The 21,739-nt window shown below is 40.1% G+C and overlaps 2 protein-coding genes across 4 annotated transcripts; one reads left to right on the plus strand and one right to left on the minus strand.

Moving 5' to 3' along the window:
• The first annotated feature begins 1,965 nt into the window (after window positions 1-1,965).
• On the plus strand, window positions 1,966-11,888 carry bpnt2 (3'(2'), 5'-bisphosphate nucleotidase 2). 2 transcript variants are annotated; one of them, XM_084001429.1, is made up of 9 exons: window positions 1,966-2,582; window positions 3,221-3,293; window positions 4,340-4,486; window positions 4,963-5,122; window positions 5,664-5,759; window positions 6,944-7,105; window positions 7,641-7,775; window positions 8,223-8,305; window positions 9,769-11,888. In XM_084001429.1, the coding sequence occupies exons 1-9, from the start codon at window positions 2,464-2,466 to the stop codon at window positions 9,778-9,780; spliced, it is 987 nt and encodes a 328-aa protein (XP_083857555.1). In that variant the 5' UTR covers window positions 1,966-2,463; the 3' UTR covers window positions 9,781-11,888. The 2 variants fall into 2 exon arrangements, with proteins under 2 accessions (XP_083857555.1, XP_083857554.1); XM_084001428.1 differs by lacking the exon at window positions 8,223-8,305.
• A 1,204-nt stretch (window positions 11,889-13,092) lies between these two features.
• On the minus strand, window positions 13,093-15,545 carry tmem70 (transmembrane protein 70). Of its 2 annotated transcripts, none has more exons than XM_084001434.1 (3): window positions 15,287-15,545; window positions 14,409-14,508; window positions 13,093-13,679 (listed from the first exon to the last, which is right to left on the minus strand). In XM_084001434.1, exons 1-3 carry the CDS (start codon window positions 15,461-15,463, stop codon window positions 13,234-13,236), a joined length of 723 nt encoding a protein of 240 aa, XP_083857560.1. In that variant the 5' UTR covers window positions 15,464-15,545; the 3' UTR covers window positions 13,093-13,233. The 2 variants fall into 2 exon arrangements, with proteins under 2 accessions (XP_083857560.1, XP_083857559.1); XM_084001433.1 differs by having other exon boundaries at window positions 14,409-14,511; window positions 15,287-15,534.
• Window positions 15,546-21,739: the final 6,194 nt, after the last annotated feature.

Raw genomic sequence — 21,739 nt, forward strand, 5'->3', positions numbered from 1 at the left:
CATGGTAGGAAACTGGCTGGGTAGGGGGGGTGGGGGTGGAAGTTGTTTGCTGTACCTGTAGAGGGTGTGCCGCATTGTGGTGGCATGTGGCGTCCTCTACTCCAGCAAGGCATGCCACTGCCAGAGCAGCACATCCCCCCCACCAGAGGAACTTGACGCTGGGCCCATCCATATCAACCCACCACGGGAAGCCATGTGGTTCCGGCAACATGTGATTTCAACCATGTAAAGACACAAAATTCACTTTTTGACCAGAGCTTACTGATTTGCTAATGTCACTAAGGACATTAATCATTTGACCCAGATGATCATTTATGCCATCACCTATTGCTCTGACGATCTGTTTCTGTGACTCCAGTACAGCTCGGCGCGCACTGGGTGGGGACACTGGGGCTGGTGGAGGAGTCTGTGCCACGAGAGCTACCCTCTTCCGGCTCATTGTCTTTTTAGAAATATATTTTTTTTATGAAATTATTAAACATGAGGGCAAGGCAATTTTATTTGCATAGCCCAGTTTGTCTCAAAAGGATTCACACAGCAACAACATCCTCTGTTCTTCACCTCACCCTCACATCCACTGAGGAACCCCCCCCCCTTTTAACCAAGGAAAAGTTGGAGAAACCTCAGGGTGAGAAACAGAGGAGCGATTCCTCACCCAGGACATGACTTTAAGTTGCCGGTCCAGCCAGCTCCCCAACCACCCACCTCCAAACTCTGAACATTTACGTTTGGTATTTATCCCTTTGGACAGCATACCAAACAGGCAGAGAGGAGAATCTCTGGTTCAGGCCCTATGTAAATTGATTTGCATATTTAAATACATGCGTGGACAGAGATGAGTTTGGTACTCCTACATGTGTGCTCAATTCCACGTTGATTGGGATGTACAAAGGAAATGTGCATACGCACAGTATTTGAATCAATGATCATATATAAAGGTATAGGTATCACAAAACAGACTTAATTGTGTGAATCACTATTCAAAAACTTCCATTATACAAAGTTGTGGTCATTTCCTGACAGACAATTAAATTTACAAAAATAAATGGTTAATCCTTTTGTATCATGCTCCCAGGAAGATTTTCAAAAAGACTAGTGGAATATTCTATTCCTAGATTTGAAGTTATCCTCAATTCATTTACAGGTAGGTTACTGTAATATTGGAAATTATTGTACAAGCACAATATCACACCACATGAAATTCCCATATCATTTTCTTTAAAGGGACAGTATGTAGCTTATTTGGCTTTTTATTAGCTAAAATCAAATATAGCTTTCATAGATATGTATTTACCGAAGTCTAATCACAACCCCATACGCATGAAAGCTGTCGCGAGCTTAGAATGAAATCTTTATTGATTTGGGAATCTCATAAAGTTTTGATCGCTATTACTGAAAGTGGTCTTATTCTTAAATGTTGATTGTATAAATAAGGAAGTTAATAATATAATGAAATTGCTGTGTCTGTTGGGTAAATTCCACATAAACAAAGCCAGATTTCTCCAGGCTGTGCCAAATGAAACTTTATTTTATGTGGAACTTAAATCTTTTTATGACTCTAAAATATCTAAAAAACAAGAAAGCTTTGAAGACATCCAGTCTTATGAAAAATATTATAGTCCATATAACTAGATACAATCTGTACTGTTTTTTGTTTGTTTATTTAATTTTTCTTTTTTTTTCCATTTTTGCATATATTTGTTTTGTGGCTCTTTATTGATCATAATTATCCTTATGCATACATTGTATTTTTATTTATTTATTATTTCATTTATTTATTTTTGACATATTGTTAGTGCTGTTTCATGTTGGTATGATGTCATATATATCATGTTTGTATAATGTCTCAAATGTGATAATAAAGTTTGATTTAAAAAAAAAAGACGTGTTGTTTACATTTTTTGAACAATAAAGTTTTTTCAGGAGAAAAAAAACCCTCCATAGCCGTAACCCGGAAGAGAAACGAAGCGCCTGCTGTGACCTCTGTGCTGCGTACGTAGAGGAAAGATGCCTGAACAGTGGTGTGATTGTTCTGTGTCGCCTCCGACGGCAGTGAACACCTGGCCCGTTTCAACAAGTTCACCTCTAGAATAAGGAGCAGCCTGGCGGACCGGAGAGCGGAATGTCGTTGCAAACTAACGACGCTCCGTTGGCAGATTGTTACTGGCTGAAGATGTCGGGCAATGCTACATGGCATGCAAACTAATCGAAATAAGTGAGCAGGTTACTTTCGTCCACCTCTAGGCAATTTGCTACATGACCATCGACGTGTTTATCCGAAACCCAAACGGCCAGTGTGAAGCAGCCAGTTGGGTGATTGTTGGGACACTGTGGTGACGGTGACAGCCACGTCAGCCAGCCTAACGTTACCGTATTTCCGTCTCGGCTGTTTACACACCGGTATCTCCAGACGAACGGGTTTGTTTTCTCAACAGTCAGCGTAGCGAATCCACCTCTCCGGCCATGGCTCCGATGGGTATTCGCTTGTCACCGCTCGGTGTGGCCGTGTTTTGCCTCCTGGGACTCGCCGTCATCTACCACCTGTATGCTGGAGTTCTCTCCAGCCGCCTAACCCTTTTCAGGTAACGTTAGAGCTTATATTTCCCTCCATGCCGTATTGTAACGCCACGTTACCTCTCCATGTAGGTGCATGCAGGCTGTGAACGTAACCTACTACCTACCACCTACCACCACTTTGTAACTCTTAGGATTGTGTGCGTCTGTCTTGGTTAGGTGAAGTTGTTAACTAATATGAAAACAGGTTGAGATCTACCTTGAAGATGTAGGGCAGGCATTGAGGTGGGCCATACCATTATCCCTTTCATGAGCAACACACTGACTGGCCTTTCACTAGGTTGTTCATGTTTTTGAGGTTCCTGCCTGACTTCAGTACAGTTGCCTTGAAGTCAAAACTCAGAATCCAATAGCCATTTGTACCAGAAATATAAAGCCTACCTGGCGATTTTATGCAAAACTGAAAATCAATATTCTATCTTCTCAGTAGGAAAGGGAGATGACAGTTTGCAATGGCACCTTTCTTTGCTCAAGCTTTACTACAGCTTTATAGAATGGGATATACCCCACCTGCTATTACCTAGAATTAGGATCACCTTGGCTGCATTGGTACCAACATGTTGAACCTCTTGCTGATACCTGCCTCGTCACTCACCTGCTTCAAATCTGTGCTGTTTTTAGCCTAACACATTCTTATTCTTTGCAGACAGAAGAAAAAGGTGGATCTAAGGGACTTGTTGGCTGTTTCAGTGGAGGCTGCAGTTCTAGGTGGCAAAGAGGTAAACATTGATTATTTTTGACAGCTCAATGATCACAACTCACTTCCACACTGGAACGTCCATCACAGAAACACAAACAAATACAATGCTTGACAGTTGTTAGCACAAAACATCATAAAAACATTATTTCATATTATATAATAATATTGACGGATGAGCACCAATACCATAGAGGCAGCAAGACAAACAAAACTACTATATTGCAAACTTCAAGTCTTCTTCACTTAGAGTAAAGAACTTGCATGTTGACGCCATATATATGTGTGTGTGTGTGTGTATTTGTGCTGTTTTGTGTGCAACATGAAGGTGAAGGTGGATCGGATATCTGAGACTGACCAGCTGGTCGTCGGTCGATCACTTATCCCTAGTCCTGACTTACAAAGAGTTACTAAGCAGTAAGGGTTTGAGTAGTGTATTTTTGTTCCATGCAGTTCAGGGAACCCTCTTAACCTTCTCAAGTTTTCTAAAATGCAAATATTGAATATATATGGCAGGGCGATCATATTGCCAAAAAGTTTATCAAGATACATTTTTTGATATTGATTGATTCTCAATATTTTTGATATGATACTGTTATGTATTTCTTGCTGATGCTGCCAGTTCAAGGAGCATCCTGACTAATCCTTAAGAAACTAGATAATGTGTTCAGTTAGGGAGGATGACATGAGTTCACTTTCATGTTCATTAAGAGTGAAACAGTTCACTAACCCACAGTTTGATTTGATTTACATAGTTTTTTGTTGTCTTTTTCTACCATACATCAGCTCTAAAATGTCTCTATCTCTCTAGTCTTTCTATTTACTTATATAGGCTGTCGATAAATATTTAGCTTTTAACTCTGACAGTTTCATTGCTCTGACTCACAGTACGAGCTGAGTTGATCAGCAGGTTATTGTTGCTAGGATTTAGGAAGGGCGGGCCGCCACTCCTAAATGAATGTAGAGGAAACACTGGTCTCTAAAGAAACCACAGCTATACATTTGGGTACATCTGGGGATCTTCAACTGTATCAGCAGCATGTGTTGTGTTCTTCTCTTCCTCCCTAGGTGAAGAAGGTACATGAGGAAAATAATCTGAAGGAGAGGTCAAAGGGCAAGACGAAGGAGGGAGCCAATGAGCTTCTGACTCTTGGTGACCTGCAGTCTCACAGAAAGATGTACAACCTTTTAAGAAACACCTTCCCAGATGTCACGGTGAATACAACCATTATCCATGTTGTACCAGTTGCTTTTATCCTTCTTATTGCTATACTGTTCTTTTTTTTTTCACTCATTAATTTCGCACTATGGAAATATAGACGTCACAAAAAAGACTTGTTTGTTTGAGATAGAATGTAAGGTTGTTATCATGACGAGTTTAACTGATCTGAGATTACTAGAGATCAGAGTCCTGCATGGGCACATCTTGGGAAGCCCATGAATGAAAAAAGGAGCTGCTACGTGACCACATTAGTTTGACCTTTTCCCATTATACAAGCACAGGGTTTGAGCCGGATTAACACAAGTAAACACAACATCATGCAAACGTACTGAATTTTGCCTTTGTATTTGAGATCTATGCTCGTTTAAAATTTCCTGGATTTGTTTCATCAAGATTTCAGTCCAACTGAACCAGAAAGGTTAATTGCTAATGCATCCACATAATTCCATCTGCATGTTTTTATCTACAGGTGAACAGTGAGGAACACGACAACACGGTGGATAAGGCAGCAGCTTGGAGCCGAGAGATTCCAGCTGACATACTAGACAAGATCGAGGGAGGCAGAGAAGTTTCTGCTGAGCACGTCACAGTGTGGATCGATCCTCTAGATGCCACCCAGGAATATACAGGTGTGTATGTTACTGCAGTCTCAAATTGTTGACTGTTGACTCTGGTCTGAATGACCCTGGGTTCTTAAGGATGCTGACTCTATAACGGTTCATTTTATCAGTGTTTGAAGGAATCAGGGAGTTGTTTAATGAGGCAGGATTAAGGAAAAAAGACCCTCGTTTATTTTGACAACTTTGGCCTATTTAAATTGAACTTCCACTCATTCCCCATGACTTGACACTGTCAACTTATGCTGGTGAAAAGTCTGCTCCGGACCAGACACGGGTTTATAGTATTGCGAGCGGATCGTCCGACCATTTATTTGGTTATAGTCATACCACCACCTCATGGCAAGCTGTCACGGCACAATCTAGAATTTAATTTACTCTTTCACTTCTTTTTAGGCTTTGTAAATAATTTCACTCATTTTTTTCTTAAGGATTTTATCCTGTCCGAGTCTAGTATGAAATTTCTGTAGTCATGTAATTAATATGGTGACAAATAATAGGACTGTTTTCATTTACTGAAGGTGTCTGTATCTGCCCATTTCTTTCTCCACAGAGAACCTTGTCAAGTATGTGACCACAATGGTTTGCGTGGCTTTGGAGGGTAAACCAGTCATTGGGGTAATTCACCAGCCTTTCACTCAGTTCACAGGTAAGCACATTTTGCACAACAAGATGCCACTTCACAATAGGGTTTAGCTGTGAAACAATGCTTTGAGTAAGAATCTCACACATACTCATATGTGGATGTTTATGTATGTATATAAAATCTTCGCATGGCAACATTTGAGTGTGACTTATGGATTTACCCAGACTGTGAGCTGTTGGCTGGTAGCAGCCATATTTGTTTTGACACGTATATTATGTATCTTGTAAAATGATTTCTTGTCCCTTTCATTCAGGAGTTGTTTTAGTTTGGTTTTTGTATTAAACTGTTTTTTTTTTCTTTTCTTTTTTTTTGTCGATGAATGAAATAAATAACCAAACCAAAACTGTAAAAAGTAAGTTCATTTGTATTTTCTAGAAATCTTCAGAGGTAGCCTATATCTTATGGATTTTTCTTGAACCCATAAGATCTAATGTAATGCTGATCCATGTATCTCTACAGTATTTTGACACACATGGATCACAATGCTTACCTTGCACTGTACTGAAATATTTAGAGAAATAAACTGTGAAATTAGCCTGGGTAAGATTTAATAGTTAAAGACCCCCTCCCATGAAAATCGTGTTTTTTGTGCTTTTCACATGTTCCTGTGGCATTTTTCTTTTGTTAGAGGACATATCAGCAGAAAAGGAAGTGCAAAATTGCATTTCTGAGTTTTTCTGACTTCAAATTGCTGTGAACCAATGGCAGACGCAAACTGGCAGTTTCAGGGAGACTGGAGTAGATGTGTCACAGCTCCAGGGGATGGCACTAGTGCTACAAGCTCCCTCTGCATCTGGCTCAGAGGTGAAAGGATTCCTTGACAGCTCGGTGTAGCTGTCAAGGTATAATAGGTGTAGCTCACTTGGTAGAGCAGCTTGCACCGTAAACAAGGACTATATTCCAGACTGGGATCAAATCCCAGTGTGCAGTTTTACGCTAAACGCACTGAATCGGTAATTGTACAATGTCCAGCTGTCAGCGAGCCGGGGGGGGGGGGGGCTGGGCGGGTGCAGAGCAGCGCAGTCTCCGCCCACCCTCCAGAGGTGCATTGCTAATGAGCTGCTGGATTTAAAATAACCAAAAAGGGTCGCAGGGTGGGGACTTTAAATGCTTCTTAAAATGTGTTCATCTGCCTGTCTAACCCTCAATTCTCCTTGTCTTCCTGTCTCCCTGCCACAACCCCCCAGCCTGGGCATATGTCGGCCAGGGATCAAATATGAATCCAAGATCTTCATATAACATTAGCCCTCCAAGTGTGATTGTATCACGCTCCCACTCTGGAAAAGTCAGAAATTACATTCATGATGCTTTTGGAAACAGCACAACAATCACAGAAGCAGGTGGAGCAGGTGAGTACAGAGTTTGCTTAGATGTATGTCTCATGTACTGCACATAGAGCCTCGAAAGCTACTTTTTCCTCCCAAAAACATGCCCATACTCTCACACACATACGTCCTTCACTGTGGGGTTCTGGGCCTAGAGATCTTGAAGTTAACAAGATGATCTATGATGTATTCAACATTTATGTTTAGCTATTCATGATCTGTTCATTGTCATCTGGGACCTGCCACCTGGAATGACAGATTCCACATTCTTTTGAGTGGCCCCCTCCATATTTCATCAGTATTTAAAAATAAGGCAAATTTACTTGCACAGTGTTATAATGGTCAAGAAAATACTATAGATGCACATTGTCGTCCATATGACGTAACTTCATATGGATCTTTAGAAAATGTTAAAAACACAAGAGAGAGGAAGAAAATGTGGGACCTTATTTAAAAGGATGATGCATGCTTCAGAGGCAGCCAGAGATGTCATTGGATATATGGTTTAATTCTCCCTCTACCTCTCTCTCCACATCTCCCACTCCTGTCTCTTTCTCAGGATATAAGGTTCTGTCACTCTTGGAGATGCCTGTGCATGAAACAAGTCCAATGGACCAGGCTGATGTTTATGTTCACATCACCTTCATTAAGAAATGGGACATCTGCGCTGGTGCAGCTCTACTAAATGCACTGGGTAATGTAACAGCAGTTGTCCATGACAGTTTTCGTGTTGTTTCAGTTTCAAATTCAGATTTGATTTTCATGTTCATTAAAATTACAATACAAATTTCAACTCATTTAACCCTTTCAAAACTCGGGCATAGACATTAACAACAGAGATAACAATGTCTTCAGTGTCAAAAAACAAATATTATTGTCATGCTAATATACTGTGTTCATGTAGAAACTCATCACTCTTAGTAAGAAGCCGTAAGAGAAAATTATTTTTCTTAATTCTGGCTGTCATTAAAAAAAAAAAAAAGATCAGAAAGTCTGACCAACAAATTTTTGATGGTACCAGACCGTGGCTTGGTATCAACAGAACTCCTCAATTTCCACTTTTATGAGAGCTTGAATGAACACTGCTGATTGGCATCACTCGGAGGTTTTTTTTTTAAATTTTCTTCCCGTATTGGTCCAGCACGGCTGACATTGTACCTGTTGCCACCGTTTACCTGTCGTGGAAGTCCCATGAGCGCCGTACAACATCAAGAATCCAACAAAGTCAGTGCAGCAATGGATGAAATGTGCAGGTGTTTGTCAAGAGCCCAGAATCTCATTGACTTTTTATACACAGACACTAATTACAAGCAATCAAGTTACAGGCGTGGACTGAGTGGCCATTTAAACCAGTCTGTGTCAGTCTGTGTGTAGATTATCAGGGTAAAACTATGAGGGTATGTAAACTTTTGATGAGGGCCATTTTGGTGGTTGCACTTATCATTAGGATTTATAAAGATCAAACACATTTGTGTGATAATAAATGGCTTCGCCCAGCCACTAACTCTGAATAAAAATTATATTTTCTGAACTATAGCCAGTATTTCACAAATTCTGCAAGGGTATGTAAATGTATGTATTGAGCACAACTGTATGTAGCCTACTTTGCTGCTCAAATAAAGCCAATGAACATATTGCTGTCTTGCTACCTAGCTAGCTTAGCTGAAACAGGATAGATGGGAGTTGGTCAACCTCTCATCTGTTTATGCTAACCGGTAGCACCTTAAATAAACGCAGCCCAGTAAACAAACTAACGCCGGTAAGTTATTGTTGACTGAATGAAGTTTTATTGCCGTGGACAATAATCACACCTGCAAGTAGAGTGGACTTAAGTTTACTGCCTTTTATTTCATACTGCGTCGGCGCTTAACATGCACAAACCAGTTGTCGAAACCGGTTTGTGCATGTTAAGCGCCGACGCAGTATGAAATAAAAGACAATGAGAAGGACACGAGTGCTGCTGGCCTTTCTTTTGTTTCTTTAAGTTTATCTTTTGGCTGTGCACCTCTTTAGTTTGTTCCTGAGAGTTTTGTTGGAGAGTGCGTGTTTTTCTTTGTTTTTTACTTAAGTTTACTGCCCCATGTCCAAACTGAGCACACATTAATGGAATGTGTTGACATGCAACCATGTCAACACATTAAACAATAAATTATTTCATTATCGCGAGAAAATGGTCTTTGTTGTAACAAGATAATGAAATAAATTAGTTCGGTATCACAGGATAATAAAACAATAAAAACACAGGTAACATACACATGCACGCATATGCGTGCACTTCTCTCCCACACTCCAACACACACAAACACACACACACAGGTAACTTCATGTGATTACACACAAACACACACACATAGGTAACCTAATGTGATTACAGCTCCTCCATATCAGTGCTTATAGAAAGATGATCATGTGTCTGATCAGCTCTGACTTGACCTTAAGATCGTGGGTTTGATTCCCATGTTGACAGAGATGGCAAAACCGGCCGTAGCTCCTGTGGCCCTCTCAAAATTTCCCAGAGGAAATTTTCTAGTGGACTTCGTTATATCGAGATAACAAAATAATAAGTAGCTATCATGAGAAAACGGCAATAAAATAAAAAATATACGTTATAGTTATTTACACATAAATATATATTATTTCTGTGTGTAGTGCATTGTACCAATAACAGGTAATCACTGTGATTGCAGGAGGCCACATGACGACCCTAAAGGGAGAGGACATTGACTACAGTGGAGCAGCACTCAACAAAGAAGGGCTGGTGGCCAGTGTGGGTGTAGACCATAAGGCCATACTGGAGAAACTACCAAACTGATACCTTGAAAAGCACTGAAGGACAAAAACAGGGCCATCAGTCATGTGCTCAGGTGAAGAGAAACATGTGCCACTACTTTTTTGTAAAGAAGAGTCTGTGAACATTTGCAGGCCTGCACGATTTCATCATCATGGTTACCCAAACACCAACCAGTCGGATGGATTTTAGACACTGTCATGGGCCACAGAGCAGGACTGTGGAATCAACATAGCTGCAACTGTAAACTACCATGGCTGATTTAATGGCTCGGACAAGACACCCAAGATGCAGGCATGCTTGCAACTTGGGGTGATGATACATTTTCTTCATGTATATACATGCAAACACTTGCTAATGGTGAACACTAACTGTACGTTCACACCGAAAGCTTCCAAAGAGGCAAAGTCGCCCGAGGATGTGCTTCAGAAAAGACAGCTTCCATAGCGGCAAAATATTTTTAGCCGCTTTGATCGCTCTTCACCTGACTGACGTCAAAGTTCGATCGCGTTGGTCATTTAGAGGAGCTGAAGGACACCTCTATTCTGACTGGTTGCCGCCGAACCGCGTCATAGCTAATTACCATAAAGTTAATCGAGACTCAACTTCTCGTCTGGTGAAGCTTTGGAAGCGCGGCTGATGGCAGTTGGCGCTTTGGTCACTCAGGTTGCCGGGCTCTCATTGAAAATGAATTAACTTATGGCATTTTTGAAGCTTTGGAAGCTTTTGGTGTGAACGCACAGTAACAGTAGCCATCCCTAAATCCCTTCCTTCATCTTCAGAGGGTAGCAGGATGATTGGATGACGGGATGAAATATTAAACTAAGGGTCACAGTGCTGAAGTTGTGAAAGGCTGCCTGTGCCACTCTGAAACTCTTGTCTTCAAATGAGTGAGTACTCTTTACAAATGGTACATCACCCTTCTAGGTCAATATTCTCTACAAAGACTTCTGTGATAATTGCAGCTACCATTATGGATTGTAGCTGATTAGCATACAAAAAAACTGCTAAGTGAATAGAGCCCTGTGAATTTGTACTTTTTTCAATACCAAATTTGGTATACAGCCATTGGGAATGAAAGACACATTTCTAAAATTAATGAACAAGATCGGTCAAAAAGTATAGCCCCTAACAACCAAAATATCTGTGCATAAGGTGGGGTTAGTCATAAGTCAACCATATTTTATCAACATAAATTGTATAGTAAAGGTCAATGTGTATGGTTGATTATGGATGGCCACTAACCAGTTTTCTACAGTAAAAAATAAAGAGTAAACACATTAAATATTGTGGAACACTTTTGAAATGCAGATTACAGCTCATTGCCATTGGTAGCAATGATAAGCTGTAAACCTATGCTCAGGTACGCCATGATTGATGTTTGACTGACTGTTTCCCGTTATATGAAATTATACACAAACAGAGCATAATATAATGACTTCAATGAATACTAAGAGCAGCAAAGTTTACTGGGTATTGTGCATGTTTTTTCTTCATGGTTTTCTGTGGGTGCGAGAATGGAAGATAATTGTTCATTTGTGATGATCCCCATGAGCTGAGCCCTAACGCGCCGTTACTCTTACAGGGGGCCACATTGAAACACACTTAAAACAAACCTTTAAAAACAAGACGAAAAGAAAGACCTTCTTTAAGAAGGTTTCTTAGAGAAGATAAAGATAGTAAAGAATTTAAATCTTGAGAAAAAGTTAAATTAACCTTCAGCTTCAAGCGTTCCTTTCTGGAGCCTAACAAACTCTGCATCCTTGTAATGCATGATTCATGAGCTGGATTCTGAAATTAAGTCAGGAAGCAGCCTCACAGTCTGAGTCTGGTTCTCCATACACCACCATCTCTCCAGTAGAAATAGTAGAGTGTGGTCTTGTGTCCACTAAGAGCAGTATGTACAGCCTCAGCTGAGCGTTAAATAGACCACAACAAGGTCAACCTGTGTGGTGTGTCACACAGAATTGGGTTCACTGCAAATGTCACCTTGAGGATTGTTTGGAATAAAACTTAAATGAGCTGGACTGGTGCTTTTCTCGTCTCCTTGACCAACTATATGTTCTCCTGAGTCATATGTAGTACTGTAAAATGTCTTGCCACCACAGCCTGGTATTATATTTATTTGGCTTTGTGTTGAAGTATGTGTTTACTTGCATGGTTTTGTTCACTTCTCAAACCACTGAAAAGGTCACTGGCTTCAAGCTAGTTCTATTTCGACTATAGATGTTTCTGGACCATCTGCGGTAAGTCTGTCAGTGAGTTTAGCTGATACTTCTACAGCCAGCCTTTGAATCGGGATCATTAGCAAGTACTGGTTTACAGTTGAACGTTTCTGCTGTGAAATCATGGTAAATAATGAAGAGAACACAGCAAAATCGGAATTCATCTGTTATGTTGTGATAGTGATCTGCTTTATTTTGTATGTCTTGGATACCTTGTGATAAGCTAAATTTTATCGGTAGATAAGAGTCAAAAGTTCATGCAGCCCCCGTTGCGCTAGCTGAGCAGCTCGCATCTCTGCCCAGCTGATCTCAAAAACAGCTTGCACTGGTAATAAACAAAGGTAATAAACCTACTGCTATGACTATAGGGATTATGACAATAGGCCAATTTGCCAAAATGTTGAACTATCCCTTTAAGTTTTTTCAAATCTAAATGTTAAAGATAAATCAAATCTGTATTGTACCTTTGAACAGCTCCTCTATGGCATCTGTTTAACTTTTCTTATGTTCAGCTGCTTTTGTAGAAACACAATTCTTTCCTCAGTATAAATGAGTGGAAACATCATTTTGGTGTTAGTACTATGACCCAGGTAATTATTTTTATCTGTATTACTAGTGAAACACACACGAATCCAGTGGTGTTAGTGGTATGAAATATGTTACAAAACTGAGGATATCCAGAATTGCCTCCTTGGACTTATATCTGCCTATCTCCATTCTGGTTTCTCCAGTCTTATAAAATAAAAATAAAACATTTTGTGTCCTTTTAGAGTACTATATGAGTCACCGCTAAAATGTGTTGAGGTCATACTAACCTTGAGATAGACATATAGACATAGTGGACTCAGAGGCACAGCAGTTTGTTTTTGAATAGAATTTGGTTCCTGTCCTGACACTCAAAGAGTGACAGAATATCGTGTTACAACACCTAAAACCATGAAGCCAGCAAAATTCAAAATTGCTCTATTTCAAACAAATACAATGTCATGATGTTGAAGTTATAATTTATTTTTTATGACACAAATTATTTCAGGTGACAAGTCTTCCATGGTTGTACTCCCTTGGTAGGATATCTGTACTGTGCAGTTTCAAGTTGGGGGTGTAATTCATACGCCAACACCACATTCACCCTGTTGCTTTCAGCTCTTATCGGGCCTGTCCATGTCATCTGTGTTGAAGCTAAAGGGCTTATCGTAGCCCATCAGGTGATTGTAGTCTTGAGGAACAGTGAACAGGTCTGGGTTTACAAGCAGTCCCATGTTGTTGGCATATAAGGTAGTGAACATTTTGCTGATGGCTGGGATCTTGACCTGGCTTTGGTGAAACATGTTCTTTTTTTCCATGAGGAGGACACTATAGGTGACGGCAGTGTAGGCGTCTTTGTCAGGGTGATGATACAGCCGGACCACGTAGCCCTTGGTTATGAAGTGGAGGAGCACAGGGGTGAGGAATGTGAAAAAGCCAATGACTCCACAGAAAGCAGCTTGCATGGCAAAGCTTTGGGCTCCCACTCCTGTCTTTAGAAGGATGTGGGGCATGAGGAGGAGGCTGGCCCCACTGGTGCTGTATGAAAACATCTTCACCCCTGAAAAAACACAACAGATTGAGAGAACAAATGTTACTGGTTAAAATGCTGATGTAGGATACATCGTCCATACACTGCTATCGCAAGGTAGATGTCAATTTTATTTAAATGTTGTATGCACTCCTTAAAGGGACACTGATGCTGCATTCACGTGCAGTCGGACAGACGGCCGTCGGTAACAAACCAGATGTCATTTTAGTCACAGAAGTCGAGAAAAAGCCGGTAAAACGTGGGTCAGGTAAACAATACAACATCGCCATGACAACATATTGTCACGTGTATTGTTTTGCCGGACCACTTGTTTACATAGAGGCTTGTTTATGCCGTTACGTGCAGCGGCTGTCGTCCGTCTGCACCAATTTCATGTGAATGCAGCATGAAAAATATGATTGAAATGCTTGCGATATACAACCGCAACGCTAGATCATGGGAGTAATTCCTACACAATGTACCTTTAAGCATTGGGTAGTTTCATCACTCACTGGGTGATGCATCAGTGAAGATTTATGTGACTGTAAAATAGGGAAATAGCTATATTCTTCTAGGCTACACTGCAATATAGAAGGAGTGATAAGTAGATTTAGGCTATAAAGTGGGGCTTGTGAACACATGGCTTTAAAATTCAGATGAAACGAATGCATATCTATAATTGTTTATGTATTGTTTGAATTAAGTCAAGTTTAGCCTGATGGTGTTTTTCTTAGATTCAACAAAGTGAATGTGACTCACATCGAACAGCGCTGCCCAGGCTGCCAGTGTAGATGAGATTCCCATCTTTGGAGTTCGCATGTGTAGAGAGAAAACGTGATGATGGACAGTGGGACTGCACCTGCTCAAAGAAATTACATTATAACACCTGTTAAAGAATCTGGCCTTGGCAGCGTTTCACTACTGGTAAAAAAAAAAAAAAAGGGGTGATTGTGTTGCAGTCTACGGAGAAATGATCAGCCCCCAGCCACTAAAGAAGTTAGTAGAATGGTATGCAAAGTTATGGACCCAAAATTGACTTTAATACAATTCTCCCACAGACTTTAGTCAACCAGTGTAAACCACAACACACTGATGAGGCCTCGCTTTTTCAATCATCCTGGATTTCTCTATTCCACTTTTGTGCAACAGCCCCCCTGTTCTAGTCTGTGATGATGGCCATATTTTATACTGAATGTTATGATTGGATGTTGTTCTATGTTTTCTCCGCGAGGTGGCAACAGCGGTTAGTAAAACTAACAGCGTGAGGACACTTGAAGAAGTCACATGTGTCTGACAGATCTAACAAAGATACTCTGAACCGTCTTTGTATGATCTGACAGTAGACTACTGCAGTCATTCAGTTACCTGCGGAATGACAATGATCTGTGTTCATTCCGACAAAGAACAGAAATTTAACGACTGCAAATATTTCCTTCAGGGAAACTGATAGCTACAGCTGAGATGTTCCTGCAGACACGATCAGTCGATTCCAGAAAGCGATTTTAGCAGCTAACAGCCTAAAAATGGCGATATGGTAGCTTTGTTATTCATACACATGTCCAATATAGAGTATAGCTTGCTGACTACTTAACAGTAAATCTGCCTTCAAAGAGCTGTGTAACTATCGGCCTTAATACCTTGTTTTCCAGGTTGAGGAACGTCCTTCTAACAACATGGAGCTGTTTGCCACCAACTGCTCTGGAACATGACGAGAGAAGCAGCGCGCCGTGCGGAGCGCTCGTCATACGAGTGTAATTGTACGCCAGAGAAACAGCAGACGGTCGAAATCTGCGCAGTATATGTAAAGACAACATTGTCCTACCTAAACAGATTGATTGACTTTCAGATTTGACGCACGGTGCACACTTCTCGGTTTAAAGACCGGAAGCGCCCCAGTACAGACGGTGCGTACCATGGTGCGTACCGCCGCCTACTGTGTCGGAGTGCAGCCTGCAACCATAGCTCCAACCGTTGCCAGGCAGCTCTGGGTCTCCGTCAACGCCGCATCTAGCCTACATCTGAATGTCTTTTAACATAGACATGAATACAAACAAGATAAAGGAAGTTTCTTTTAAAATCATGCATTCAATTTATCCTGTCAATCAGGCCATCTCCAAATTTAAAGATGTCAATGTTAACTGTAGTAGGCCTACTTTTTGTGAACAGGAGGAGGAAAATATTTGTCATCTTTTTTTTTTTTTTGAATGTCGTTATAGCCTACCTAGGGTGAATTCGCCTAATGTGGGACATTTTGTGAAATTCTGACTTCTGGTCTATATTGTGATATGAAGCAAACACTTTCAATCTACATCCTGTAGCCTACCATTCTGAAATCCTTTGTGATCTAATGAAATCCAAAGAGAAAATTCTGATACCACACTCCTAAAAGAAATACCAAACATATTTCAACTCTGATTGCAAAGTTTTCTCCGGCAATCTCCGTTCCCTAATGTGGGACAGTCATGCTCCTAATGTGGGACACTAAAAAGTCTGTTTAAAAGTCATCTTAGTTTACATGATGAATGCTAGATTGCAAACCAGTGTTCAAATACAATGCAAAGGCATGAGCTTTATTGAGCACAACTCCGGGATGATAAAACCTGCTCACCCCTCCACCCAACCCCAACCCACCCTCATGGATAGAGGTGCAGCATCTTCTGTCATCCAACAGGTGACAGCATAACGCTGCATAAGAAATCTCACTATTTCAATTTAACGTTCACATTCTTTCTTGTTTCTGAATGTTACGCCACAAAAGAAAGCAGAGCTTTTATTCTGTGAATGGATTTTCTTTAGTTAGCTGCATGTGATGGCCCATTATGCTGTTCATAACAAATCCTAGTCGACCCACTGTTTTTGAACCATATTTGAATTTGTTTTAAACGAGGCAAAAGTCATTATGGTCTGATCTTAAGTCAATGTTAAAAATGGCACAAATAATAAATAATAATATAATAATAATAACAAATAATAATAAAAAAAATCTCAAGTTGCTTTGCAATTTGTTATTGAAAAGATTTGTTAATGGTTAATTCCATTCCACAAAACTCCATTCCACTCCAATGCTTTTTTTTCGTTATTCATGATTTTTTTTTTTTTGTACCACACAAGTTGTTGGCAGTAGGGTGGAGTGGATGGTGTGATGAAGTGAAGTGATGATGGGCAGCATGAACACCAAGAATGCAGTTTAATAGGTGGATCTGGAAGACCTCAATCTTGAGTTCAGTTTCCTCTCTGTTTGACCCAAAGGAACCTTTCAGACATTGAAGCTGCAGAGTACTTTCTAGTTCAAACTGATATTTCTCAATGTTTGCTTTAACACACTGTTTATACAGAGTGACGGAAGGGAGGATTTAGGGGGCATCTGTCATGTACATGCTCACACACGTGTGTGGTTGGGTTGTGCGCACACACACGATAGGAAAAGGGCTTTATGAACCATAACTTCCTTGGCTTCCCCCTCTTCTACTGACTCTTTGACCTGAATGACACAATAACATGTTTTTAATTAACTAGCTCATGTTTAGCAAGATAGGGCTCACTGAATCCTGCTGTATTGACACATTCCATTACCATTTTAGGCTCCAGTAACACCGGAGCTACTTTGACTCACGTGTGAGCAACACAATGACTTCAGCAAAACAAATCAAAGCCTTGGATAAAGATTTTAAAATAGACAGGTGGGTCATGACATATTACAGCTCTTAACATTTTTTAGAAGCTGCTACAGTGTCTTTATATCCTCACAGATATCTATTTAAAATACATTTTGTTTTAATTTTATTATTGAGTCATACTCGTGATGTCATCATGTTTCACGTGCTGTAACCTCTCTTTACGTTACCTCAGGTCAGGGCCTAAATGTTATCAATATGTATGCCTGTCATGCAAGACAGCACAAAAGTTTATCTCAACAATTTGACACATGTTGTATTTATGATTACAAGGCCCCAGGCGCACCTGAGGGTGTGGAACCTATTGTTTTTTGAACATTTCTTCTTCGGTAAAAAAAAAAGAAAAGAGAGAAAAGAATGGCTTTTATGATGGCCTAAACATGCTACAAACTGAAAAACTTTGCACACACATCAAGCCTGGTGAATATTTTAGTATTTTAGGGTTCCCATTGGGCAAGACAAAATACCTCAGTGCCTCCCTTTAGAGCATCCAAGCATCTCTCTGACTTCAATCACTGTTTTAATTGTTCGTTTGTTTTTTTTAACTGGGAGAGATATTGAGTTTTCTGCTGCATGATTTCCTTATTAAATGTTTATGATTGATTGTTATCTGCCATCTTTTAGAGTGACGTTCATCCCTTACATTATAGAGGAAGTGAATTTAGGGTTAGGTTAGGGTTTTCCAATTTTTTCCCTCCCTGTTGAAAGGGTTTTCTATGGAGTTTTTCCTCAGTGGATGTGAGGGTCTAGGACATAGAATGTTGTTATGATGCTATGTAAAGCCCTTTGAGACAAACTGTTAAAAATGGCCTATACAAATAAACTTGAAATAAGCTTGAAATTTCAACTTTTTTTTTCGGTCTTTCGGCCACAATGTCCCTGTAAGACCATGTGAATGCCTGAGCATGAGTCATTACAATGGTTTCTACTTTGAGTATATGCAATGGTTTATTTTGTAGTTTTTCTTGGTGTTTCTGATTGTACTGATTGCATGCAGTATAAAGATAGAAAACCCAAACACATTCAGTTTAATTTCAGAAAATAAAAATAAAAATATTATCAACTGAATAAAGCTTTAAATCATGGTCCTGGAATACCTGTAAACATGAAGTGTTTAGATTTTCTACATAAATCAATCATTTAAAAACTGGTTGCAAAGGTGCAAACCATCCTCTGAAACATTGAGTTTTAATAGATTAAACAAATGCCAGAATGAACTGTGGTCATTTGATAAAATGGATGATACCATGGTGTCGTCATATGGGCTTTAGACACTAGCAACATTGTCTGGATTGGTGACTCCAACTATAGAAATCTTTTATACCTACACCTGGATTAAAAAAAAAACCTTTTCAAACATGGGGAAGCCCTCAAAAAGTAAATTCATCCTTGCAACCTCTGGTGGGCTTTGGCCCTAGTTTTAATGGAGACTTTGGCGTTGTCCTACATTTGATAAATTGAGGTGTGTTTGAGATTATATTGCAGTAATAATATGTACTATATTATTCACAGGAGTGTGAGAAACAGCTGGCCTTACTTGACTTCTGTGCTCTCAGCAGCACTCATCACCCATGTATTACTCATTAATTCACATTGTTACATGACTCTGCATCCTTACCATCTACTGCGGAGTCAGCTGTTTGTGTCTGGATTACAGAGGTTACCACAAACTGATAGGGTTATTGAAGGTCACATAAAAATGAACTCTTATAAACTCTAGGCCCAGCACCTTTAGCAACTGTATTTTGATAATAATTAGTAGTTTTAATAGTAATTAAAAAGACTTGTCAATGCTGATATACAACAGGCAAAAACAACCCAAATGTAATAACTGCTGTTGCAGCTTAGCGTTAATTGATTTATACATGTTATTAACAGCACAGTGCAACCTACTGAAAAACAGTTACTCTTGGCTGACAATATATATATATATATATATATATATATATATATATTTTTATATATATATATATATATATATATATATATATATATATATAAAAGGTTCTCCATGCATCATTCAATAAAATGTAGCTGCAATCAGGTGCTTCTCAGATAAACCCTAAATACAAGGGTTCAGAAGAAACATGACAAATGCAGTTCCTCATTCAGGCCAAAGGCTCCAGTGTGTGGATGGAAACTGCCTTTCTCCAAAGTAGTGACTTAATAATGTCACCACTGTCACGTCCTCTGTGTGTTCCCCTGTTTAGTTAAGTTTAGTTCCTGTATTATTTTAAAGTTCTGTGTTTTCCTATGTGTCATTGTCTGGGTCTGTGTCTTTGTCCTAGTGTAGTTCCTGGTTTAGTTTGAAGTCTTCGTCCTGTCTTCCTGTGTGCTCCCTGCTCGTGATTACCTAACGTGTCTCACCTGTGTTAATTGCACCACCTGTGTCTCGTTCCCTCATGTATTTAAACTCAAGTGTAGCTGCAATCAGGTGCTTCTCAGATAAACCCTAAATATGATTTTAACACTAAGGATTCAGAAGAAACATGACAAATGCAGTTCCTCATTCAGGCCAAAGGCTCCACCATGTTCAGTGCGTGGATGGAAACTGACTTTCTCCGAAGTAGTGACCACTTTAAATTTCAAGATGACTGTAAAATCCCCTGATTCGCACAAACTGAAATATGCTGCTATGGCCGGGTTTTGGTTGGTTTTTCAAGACAGCCACATCCTTAGTAAAGCAGGTATGACATGAGCCAACAGTGCATAATCCAATTACGTATGGCTAATTTGCATACATACACCTGATCTAAACATTGGGTAGAGCAGGTGAAAATGTCTTGTTCAATCTTGTTAACATATTACAGTTAAAAAACTTAAAGGAGCATTATCGCAAATACAGCAGTAATAGCATAAAATAAGATGAAATATGCAAAAGATGGGTCGGGGGGAGCCATAACTAAATTTACAAAAAAAATCGCCAACAGTGTAGTGTCCGTGGGGCAAATGCAGCATTTGTCTTTGTTATGATCCAAGCTGGCCCGGCGCTTGCTGCGTTAAAATGCACTCGGAACTCGCAAATCCGACCCCCGAACCGGACAAATATGCAACAGTGAGTAATGTAGCAGTGTTAGGCTGCTTACAGTCACTGAATCGCTGGTAGAACACTTTGTCTCCACGTCCCGTGTCTTTCTTCAGCTGTCCTCTCAGCGTTATTAAGGAGGAGGAAGTTGCAGTTGCTGTTGTTGTCGTTGTTGTGGTTGTGCGCGATGTAGAGCTGCCGCTTCCACTAGCGAGTTTTCTTTTTCCCGCGATTGCACGTTCATTCAGCCTGGTGAGGGAGGAGGAGGGAGGAGGGGGGAGGGGGGAGGAGGAGGGGGGAGCGGGAGGACTAAACGAGGCTGCTCTCTCTCTCTCTGACAGCTGCCCACTTGTTTATATCTGATAAGCTCCGCCTGGCTCCATCTAGTGGCCGAATAAAGGATTTGGATTTGCGATAATACTCCTTTAAGGAATGGAACCAGTTTAGGCCCATGAGCATTAATCGAGACGGAGCATGTCATACCTGCTCTACTAAGGATGTGGCTGACTGTCTTGAAAAATTGCAGTCATCTTGACATTTAAAGTGGTCAACTTGTCGGTTGACCGATGGAGTCAACTCATTCCAATTTTCATGCCGGTACCACCACAGCAACTTCATATATACATGTGCCGTCAAAACGGTGCAATTTATGCAGATTTATGCAAATTTGCTCATGTTAACAAAGAATTTCAAAAAACTTGTTGTAATACATTTTTTGTTTGTCTTAATGTAAGTAATCAACTCAGTAATTTTCATGGAGATATCTAAAGGTTAAAATTTTTACCCTATTCAAGTGAAAACATTTTTTTATATGCGTATAAATGGGTTTGGGTGTTTTTCGAAACTTTCCCCTAATGGGATTCTTCGGGGCTTTTTTTCCCTCACTCAGGACATGTTGAGGATACAAAATCAGTTGAGTTTGCTTCTGTTGCAATTTGTTTAACGTTGGCCCCTTTTTTGGCCTAAAATTACTGGACTATTAGAGTGAGTAAGCACATTATGGAAACAGTTTACAAGAACCTGATAGAGGGCATTCTAACTTTCAACATGGCAATGTGGTACGGTAATCTAAATATTAAAGGAAGAAGCAAGCTGCAGAGAATAGTAAACCTTGCCTCAAAAATCATAGGGACAAGACAGAAACAATTAAGTTGTATGTACGAGGAAGTGCTTAGGAAAAAAGCTGTCAAAATAGCAAATGATCCCTCTCACCCACTCAATAGGGAGTTTGAACTTCTTCCCTCTGGTAGACGTTATAAAGTACCAAGGGCAAATCGTAATATTTTTTAAAAATTCCTTTATTCCTAATGCAATTGGGGCACTGAACACCATGCCCGGTTGATGCGTTGATGTGTTGTAATGTAACTGCCACTGCTGTCCTGCTTTTTGCC

Source organism: Trachurus trachurus, assembly GCF_905171665.1.
Source record: "Trachurus trachurus genome assembly, contig: scaffold_173_arrow_ctg1, whole genome shotgun sequence".
NCBI lineage: Eukaryota > Metazoa > Chordata > Actinopteri > Carangiformes > Carangidae > Trachurus > Trachurus trachurus.